At 40.3% G+C, this 9,735-nt stretch overlaps 1 protein-coding gene across 1 annotated transcript in view; it reads right to left on the reverse strand.

Moving 5' to 3' along the window:
• tgfbr1b (transforming growth factor, beta receptor 1 b) overlaps positions 1–9,735 on the reverse strand; it is a 59,588-nt gene that overhangs the window by 31,853 nt on the left and 18,000 nt on the right. Inside the window, exons 2-3 of the mRNA XM_008438547.2 lie at positions 5,178–5,426; positions 392–652 (exon numbers count right to left, since the gene is read on the reverse strand). Of these exons, the coding sequence (XP_008436769.1) occupies positions 392–652; positions 5,178–5,426 (510 nt within the window). The remainder of the gene's footprint in view (positions 1–391; positions 653–5,177; positions 5,427–9,735) is intronic.

The following is a 9,735-nucleotide window of genomic DNA, read 5'->3' on the forward strand; positions in this document are numbered from 1 at the left end:
AGGGATTATGTCTCTCGGCTGGCCTGGGAACGCCTTGGGATTCCCCTGGAGGAGCTGGAAGAAGTGGCTGGGGAGAGGGAAGTCTGGGCCTCCCTTCTGAAGCTGCTGCCCCCGCGACCCGACCCCAGATAAGCAGAAGAAAATGGATGGATGGATAGATGGATGAATTCAAAGCAGCCAGAGGGGAAGAGCTATTTGGCCACACCCATTTTTGAAAATAGCATTTCTTTTTCAAGGAAGGGAAATCTTATTATTTTGACTAATAAGAGGTCAAACTAATAAACAAAATGATACAAGGATTTCCCACAGTCGTTTGTGTTTAGTGCAAGGTCTTTGAGTATTTTAGCGATAGTTAAAAACTAAAATGTAAGTGCAGGTAAGTGAGCAGTACCTGATCCAGAGCCGGATGTGGTCATGTCATAGATGAGGTCTTTGAGCGTTGTTCCAACAGTGATGAAGGGGTGATCCATGGAGGGGTCCTCCTCATTGGGCACACGGTGGTGGAGGGCCCCCGCTCCGCCGGCACCCAGACCTCTTTGGTTGTGGCAGATGTAGAATGCCAGAATGAGCAGCAGACACAGCACACACACTGGGCATGCAATCACCGCAGCGAGGGCCACAGGGCCCAAAGACTGGGGTTTTTCTTCTTCTGCTACAACACACAAAGAAGAAAACAGAGGAATATGTCATGTGTTGGGCCCAGCAATGGCAGAACAAGAAAAACTGAAAAGCAACAGACAGGTCAAAACTCACAGCATTTAAGCTGTTTTTATGCACAGCTCCCTGAAGGGAGGAGTCACAGCAGGACTTCCTGTGACGTCACAGTAGAACAAAACTCTGTTCTAGGTTTTTGTCGTCACTAGAATCCCAGTCAGCAGTTGGATTTTTTATTTTTTTTTGGAAGTACTTCCACACAGCTGGACATATTCAGATCCAAGTGAGATCTATGAATCCAGTTATTAACATCACACATTGCAGCTGTTTGTGTGCCGGGTTTCTGCAGGGTTTCCTCCAGTATATTATAAGCCTGGCAGCCCGCCATGCTTTACTAGCCCCCCTGCCAGGCTAAGCGTTGCTTGTTTTTGTTCTTAGGAAAATAATAATAAAAATAAATAAATAAATAAATAATAAAATCGCTTAATTATTTGTTGGGTTTTTTTTGCCGGATTGCAAGTGTCTCTGTTGCTCTGATTGTTTCACTGGCGGAACAGATTTGTTCGAAAGTTATGTTTATAGACGATAGGTTTATAATTGATGCATTTACAGTCACACTGTTAGCGCGTGCGCTGCAAAAGCTGGATGTCTGAAGTTTAACTCAGCATGGATCACATGCTTCTCCTTTCACTCAAACTGGACACAGGCTGACCTGTAGAGATATTTACATGAACCCACTGTGTGGAATTATGTTTCTTTGGAGTAGCCTACTAAACATCAAAGTAGGAGTTTAAACCCCGCCGCATTAGCTCTGGTTGTGAACTGCAGGAATAACTTGTAGTCGTGCTTTCTGAGGTGCGTGATGAGCGAGCGGTGAGACTGATTTATCTTTGTAAACTAAGGATTCTGTACGCCCTGGACAGGTCGCCAGCCTGTCGCAGGGCAACACAGAGACACACAGGACAAACAACCATGCACACGCACCTAGGGAGAATTTAGAGAGACCAATTAACCAGACAGTCATGTTTTTGTACTGTGAGGAAACCGGAGTACCCGGAGGGAACCCACACATGCACAGGGAGAACATGCAAACTCCATGCAGAAAGACCGGGAATCGAACCCAGGACCTTCTTGCTGGATGGCAACAGCTCTACCAACTGCGCCACTGTGCAGCCCTTCCGAGTACCTCAATTATTAAAATTTCTTGAGGAAAATTGACCTCCTTTGAAGCTTTGTTAATTTATGTTTTATTATTTCAAGCACCATTTTCCGGCCAGGACATTATTTGCATTACGTGTAGCTCTGACTTCCGCCTCTGAGTTGTTGACAAAAGCTAAGTATTAGCGGCATAACGTCCAATTTTCAAGTTGATTGATGATAAAGCCCGGGTTTTTATCGTTTTTGGGGGGCCAATAATCATCCTTAAAATTACTGCTGTGATCCCTGGAGTACGGCAGCTTTTCTCTTCTGGGAGCTGCTGGTCCAAAGCGAACGGCGGGAAGAGCACTGCAGGAGTACGAGTAGTTGATAGTTACAGTGTAAGTGTAGCTTTACGGACGAGCCGCACAATAAATTTCATATTATCCCGGTCTCAACAAACGGGTGGCGGAAATCATCGTGGTGGTAAATGGCTGATAGATGAGTTTCTGAGTGTGACGAACGAAGGTGTCGTAAATATCCCGTATTGCTCCCCCCGTTCTCACGTTCGTTCCCTAGTCTACCGGTCCCGTCTCCCCCACACCCCTACCCACACATTAGGTTTATTCGTTTGTATTTCCACCCCCATCTTATGTACATTATACATAAACTGAAAGCTGGAGTATTGCTGGGTTTCAGACATGTGACCCGGATGACGTGCAAAATTCAAATGGAGGGCTGGAAGGGGATTTCTCCTGTTCAAAACAAAGCAAAATTGATCACATCGAGTACAATAATGCCCTAAACAAGCTGGAACAAACGATGCATCTCAAAAAAACATGCATATATTTAGGATACGATCCGTATTATCTCTGTAAAAAAAGACTTCTCTTATAATCTTCAGAATTTACCCGGTGTCGTGGCAATCTCCATAACTAACTACCTGGAGCTGCAGACCTCATATTATACGATGAGCCAGAAGAAAGTTTTCAAAAGCCTGGAGAATAAAATCATTTTGTTTCAAGTTGGGTCAAGCACTTAGGTTCAAAAGAAGCATTAAATGGCTGTCAACTTGTTTCTGCCGGGTGAGTAGTGAGTTGTGCTATTTTAAGTAATTAGTCTATGATAACGATGCTATCGCTAACAACAAACTAACCCATGTTATTTCTACGAGCTTGGATCTCCTGGTAAATAACTTATTTAGCTTCTATAAACCCAAATTCATGCTGGAGTTGTATGTTAATGTCGAGTCGTTGTAGAACGCTGGATTCAGGTCCAATGTAGGTCAACTATTCACACCAATCTACAGAAACCCCATGTTCGTGTCTGGCCACGAATATGGTTCATGGCCAGACACGAAGCATGTGGGGGAATAATCACAGCTCATTGTGACTGTATGGCTGGGTAGGTTATATTTAATTTATTTAGCTTTCTTCTACTTCTTTTCTTTTTTTTAGCATGAAAGTCCCACAGAATAAACATTATATTTTCTGTCTGTGACTCGGCACTGAGCTAACTGCTAACAACATTAGCACTCTGAGGACAACCACGCTAGGGCATAAAAATAATATAGCTTACCTTACATATGAATGGTTGGCTTTCTAAGTAACTGTCCAATAAAATATCTGGAAATATGATTTAAACTATGTGATCATTACTTGTTAGAAAGTGGCGCTGCAAACTCTGGCATTGTTAGTTTCTGCACCTCCTGTTTTTAGCTGTAGATTGTTGATCCACTTTTCTGCTCTTTTTTAAGTTTTTTAAAATTAACTCTCTTGTGACTAACTACCTTCGAAACATGAAAATAACGTTTATCTTTCTCTCTATTAGAACAGTTGGAGCAATCGTACAGGACACAGACTTTAGACATTTTGATGCTGGATCAACAGAAATAAATGGGCTGAATTTACTTCCTCCATGCGCATTTTGTGACGTTGGTGCTACGTCATCTGAAACCCAGCAACAGACCTTTTTTATAAGCGCATTTGTGAGCTTGCCTCTTTATTATTAAATTGAATATAATTTCAGATCTTTGTATAGCTTTTCTTCAGGTTAACTTAGAAAATGACCTATTATTACAGGTTAGCTTTCTAAACTACAAAAAAATAACCTTTAGGGAAGCTCAAATATAAAAAATCGGACTGATATCTGATAGTAAGACTGGTGTTATGCCAGATTTACCAATATTTTATAAAAAAATTTATCCGATTACTCGATTAATCGTAAGAATAATCGATATATTACTAAAATATTTGTTTACAACAGCCCTAGTCAGTGGCGCAACTACACATTATACAGGTGGATGCGAAAACATAGATCCCACCCCACCCACCCCGAGGCGAAGGAATGCCAGGGTAAAGGAGCGACGCTCACTCGCAATGGTCCCAACACGGACCCCTGTGGGACCCCATAGCTGTTCTGTACCTTAATACACTTTGTTAAACATGAAATTAATACAAGATAATTTATTAAGCAATACATGATGTTGAAAGCTTTCTGGTAATCAATAAAGATAGCACCAACACCAACTGTATCCAAATTTGATTTCAGGTTTTCCACATCACCATTTCAATTGAGTGATGTTTTCTAATACATATGAACTATTACTGAAGTGCTTAGCATTAGTTTTGGTGAGCCAGATAAAGATGAAATCTCTTGGTATCAAGAGATTTCCTTCTTTGTGTTACATTCTTTAAGCTTAGTAAGTATTGTTGACATCTGTGGTGAGAGAGCCATCTTAAGACCGATACACTCAATGGTAAGTAAACATGCCTGTTCTATTAAACGACACTTTCTATTTCCCCCCACAAACACACACCCCTCTGTTCTAAATATATCATGGTCTGGCACATCCACTGGTGGGTATGGGTATGTCTGATAGCTAACCAGCTATCAGCTATCAGACAAACAGAGAACTTCAGACATGGACTTCCATAATAAATGATGGATCTGATCACACTTTATGATCAGTGACATACAGTGATCTGTATGTCACTGATCTGACATACAGATCAGTGAACCAGTGTCAGGATTTCTATGCAGGACTCTCTGGGACTCACCCACTTGAATTCTGTTAAAGTCTGCCTTTATAGTTTCATTTCTGTGATTGTGTGTCCTTGGCCCAGCTCTGTTTGAAGAGTCTCAGGTGAAAAATTTTCCATTTTTAAAGAGGTCACAGTCTGAGCTCTTTATGTTCTCAAAGCTGGTTTCACTGCAATAAATCCAAGGCAACCAGACATTCAGTCATTCTAACTCAGCCCTTTATTCAAACACATCTGTTTATTCTCAGATGAGTTTGGTCACATCGGCTGGATTACTTTTTTGTTGAAAAGTCTTGAAGCTGTACGTTAGCAGCTGTTGTGTGAGGTGTTGTTGTGGATACCTACGAAAGACTGTGAAATCCGGCTCCTTGTTGCAGTAGTCAGACGAGCAGCACATGGGGAAGATGCCAGTGTCCGTTCTGGAGTTCGGGGCGCAGACGAAGGGTCTGTCTCGAGGGATCAGTTCACTGTCATGTATGCACTGACGCTGTTCTGAGATCTGCTGGCTCCCCGACTTCTTAATGGCCACAAAGCAGACGCCATCTGTGGTGCAGCTGGAGTTGGCGCTGCAGCGGTCACAGTAACACTGGAGGGCTGCCGAGGGAACCAAGAGCAAGGTTACACCTAAAGTCTGTGCAGCATGGCACAGGAAACACATTCTACACAGCTTTTCTCTTTTTCAGCCACACAAACCAAAGGAAACCTGAGGAGAGGAAACGTATTGATCCAGTCAGGACTGGCAACACCTGAGGGAGCAGGGCAGCTGGAATATGGAAGAAAAAAAAAATCATAACATTTATTTATTTAATAGTGATTAATAAAATACAGTTGAAGTGAAGGAGGAGACGGTAAAACATTTTTAATACTCTGTTCATTTTTCTTCCAGACCTGGAAAATACTTCTAACCAGTTCCCTTCATTTCTGAGCTTAACAAGTCGGATCTTGTCACACTTTACATTCAGGCAAACTGACTTATCCTCCACATTCACACACGCAAGCGCGCTTGATAAGTTCCAAAGAAAACTACTGTTCAACAGGGCATTTTACACTGTGTCGTTTTTTAAAAAACTCAAACATTCTTTGCAAAACAAAAAATGTAGGGACACGCTAGTGTTTGTGGAAATAAACATTGATGCTAATCAGGGGCAGATCTAGAAAAAATATTTATGGGGTGGCATAGCGGTTCTCAACGTGGGCGGTACCGCCCCCCAGGGGGCGTTCAGAGGACRGCAGGGGGCGMTGGCGGACATTTTTACAAAATGGGAGCGCTGGGATGCCTTTGGGGGGCGTTTGGTCGAAGGTAAACTTTACACCTTAAATGCACAACAATACCAGTTTAGACCGTGAGTAACTTGGTAAAACTGTATTGTGTAACATTAAATCATGCTTGGCTGCAACTGTATTAATGGCAGCTCTTCTTCTATTCAGTGTTTGTTAGCTTCTGTTAGCTTCTTTGCGCAGCTCCGTTCTCCTGCTACTGGTAGCTAAAATCAAGATACCCTCACTGTGTATCCCTCTGAAAATGAACCCATTTAAATAAAGAAATCCCTCCATGGGTGATACCACGATAGAGAGCGTTCATTTTATAGCGTTAACACTGGTGCTGTAAGTGGTACGGTATGAAACGGCGGTGATAGAACAACGGTACCGCAGCACTTTTAAATTTCAATAATCAGAATGCAGAAATTGTTTCCGTTGTTTTAAAAGGTTTATGTCAGTCTGCCTTTTCCCCATCGATACGCTTGCCGACCGCTGCGCACCATAGGGGCTTAAAAAAAAAGACGCGCACATTGCATAAAACTCTGAAACAGGAGAAGCGGGACATAAAACGGAGCGACGAATTAGATGTGAATTATGGCATAAAAACTGAACAGTGAAAAAAATCAACACATGATGTGAAACACATGACGATTAGGCGGCGCAGCAGGTGATGAGTGAAGATGACTGAGCGTCAATAAACGATAAAATAAATCAAGCAACAGGAAAGAAACTAAAGTGAACATAGCAATAAACCAAGAGAGGATAATACTAATCAAATAAAACTAAATGGAAATGAATGAAGAACAAAATGCAAGAATAAACTAAGAAACTAAAGTAAACACAGAGGAATAAACTGGTATGGCAAGACCTTTCGAGCAATAATTAATACAGAGACTGTATGGCAAGAATAAACAGACACTATTTCCACATAAAAGGTAAAATAATATTGTTGAAGTGCCATGGGTTTGTTGAGACCACATCTAATACTGAGAATAAATATATCTTACAGACCATAACAGTAAATAACTGATTGCTTATTTATCTTTTTGATTAGATTTGATATATTTATTTCTTCAATATTATTTTTCATGTCAGTGTTAATGTCATGAGGCTGATGACTCCATGACACTTTCAATTTGACTCATTAGGATTTGATTAAGAACCAGATTTGTTCTTTGTCCAGTAAAACTATTAATCTATAAATCAATAGACAGGTTTATAAAAAGATATAATACATGTTTATGTCTCATATTTGTATGGCATTAAAATGATCTGGAACTTTTGTTTTTCCACTGAAAGTTCTGGTTTGCACAATAAATGCCATGTGGGTGAAGTTTTATGGATGACGCTCTGATGTCCCATTCTCCTGAAGGCAGCACAGAGCTGCACCACCAGAAACTGACGAACACTGAAGAGAAGAAGAGCTATGATTAATGTAGTTACNCAGCACTTTTAAATTTCAATAATCAGAATGCAGAAATTGTTTCCGTTGTTTTAAAAGGTTTATGTCAGTCTGCCTTTTCCCCATCGATACGCTTGCCGACCGCTGCGCACCATAGGGGCTTAAAAAAAAAGACGCGCACATTGCATAAAACTCTGAAACAGGAGAAGCGGGACATAAAACGGAGCGACGAATTAGATGTGAATTATGGCATAAAAACTGAACAGTGAAAAAAATCAACACATGATGTGAAACACATGACGATTAGGCGGCGCAGCAGGTGATGAGTGAAGATGACTGAGCGTCAATAAACGATAAAATAAATCAAGCAACAGGAAAGAAACTAAAGTGAACATAGCAATAAACCAAGAGAGGATAATACTAATCAAATAAAACTAAATGGAAATGAATGAAGAACAAAATGCAAGAATAAACTAAGAAACTAAAGTAAACACAGAGGAATAAACTGGTATGGCAAGACCTTTCGAGCAATAATTAATACAGAGACTGTATGGCAAGAATAAACAGACACTATTTCCACATAAAAGGTAAAATAATATTGTTGAAGTGCCATGGGTTTGTTGAGACCACATCTAATACTGAGAATAAATATATCTTACAGACCATAACAGTAAATAACTGATTGCTTATTTATCTTTTTGATTAGATTTGATATATTTATTTCTTCAATATTATTTTTCATGTCAGTGTTAATGTCATGAGGCTGATGACTCCATGACACTTTCAATTTGACTCATTAGGATTTGATTAAGAACCAGATTTGTTCTTTGTCCAGTAAAACTATTAATCTATAAATCAATAGACAGGTTTATAAAAAGATATAATACATGTTTATGTCTCATATTTGTATGGCATTAAAATGATCTGGAACTTTTGTTTTTCCACTGAAAGTTCTGGTTTGCACAATAAATGCCATGTGGGTGAAGTTTTATGGATGACGCTCTGATGTCCCATTCTCCTGAAGGCAGCACAGAGCTGCACCACCAGAAACTGACGAACACTGAAGAGAAGAAGAGCTATGATTAATGTAGTTACAGTTCTATCCATGTTTTAATGTCGCAGAGCTCAGTCGTCTTGTAAATAGCTCAAAGTTTAAACTGGCATGTTGTACATCTTATATCTGGCCATTTTGTGCAATATTTAACAACTAGAAAATGGCACAAAATAAGAATATTTTTTCCACTCTTGATTGGCTGCTGTTAGGCCTACAAATTTTAACTTGAATGTTTATTGCATTTTTCGTAAACGCCTGTGAAAATTATTTTTATTCCCATGACTTTTTTGTTCACTGGGAAATTATTTTTGATGATAAATACAGAAACAAGCATAAAAATCAAAACACCTACAATAGTGATAGTAATATTAATGATAAAATAATGGTCAGTGCAAAGTAGCCTGCAAATTCTTTGGTGGGGGGTGGTGAAGGACCTGGATAAAGGCTAGGGGGGCGCTGGCCCAAAAAAGGTTGAGAAACACTGATCTAAAGCAAAGATGAATGGACTCAGAAATGCTCTGCCTCATAAGGAGGTGAAAGCTGAAATCATGCCACAGTGTTTGTATCCTGTGACTGTGTTCTTCACACCATGTGATGCCTGACCACTGACCAATGGTCATACGTAGAGGAGATAGCAGCAACAGCCATCTGGAGACAGAAACTTTGGATTTTCAGCATCTACAATTACCAAAATAAAAAGACTTAACCCTCCAACGACCAACCTGTCGGCGCCGACAGGATTCAGCTTGTGTAATTCCCATTACCGTAATTTCCGAACAGTTCAACATATGAAAAAAATTCCAAAAGTGCAGAAAAGCTGAGACATTGCGCTTTCAGGACATATATGATACATTACGGTAGCCACCCGGGAAAGTTGTGATATTAGCTTGACCAATAGAGCTTCGGAGAGTGACGTCACCGCTCTAGTCGGAGGGGTATCGGCGCCATCTTTGGTGTCCATAAACATTACCAGGGCTGAAAGTAGCTTTAAATTCTTGGGGGTACTATGACAAAAAAAAAAAAAATATATATATATATATATTAGAGATGTGCCGATCAGGTTTTTTCCTGCCGATACGATCACCCATGAGGGCTGATCACCGATACCGATCACCGATACCAATCACATAATTATTTTATTTTATTTTTTTTATCATAAACACTACCGGTTACATTATGTGGAAAAA

Source organism: Poecilia reticulata, linkage group LG20 (genome assembly GCF_000633615.1).
Source record: "Poecilia reticulata strain Guanapo linkage group LG20, Guppy_female_1.0+MT, whole genome shotgun sequence".
NCBI classification, from domain to species: Eukaryota; Metazoa; Chordata; class Actinopteri; order Cyprinodontiformes; family Poeciliidae; genus Poecilia; species Poecilia reticulata.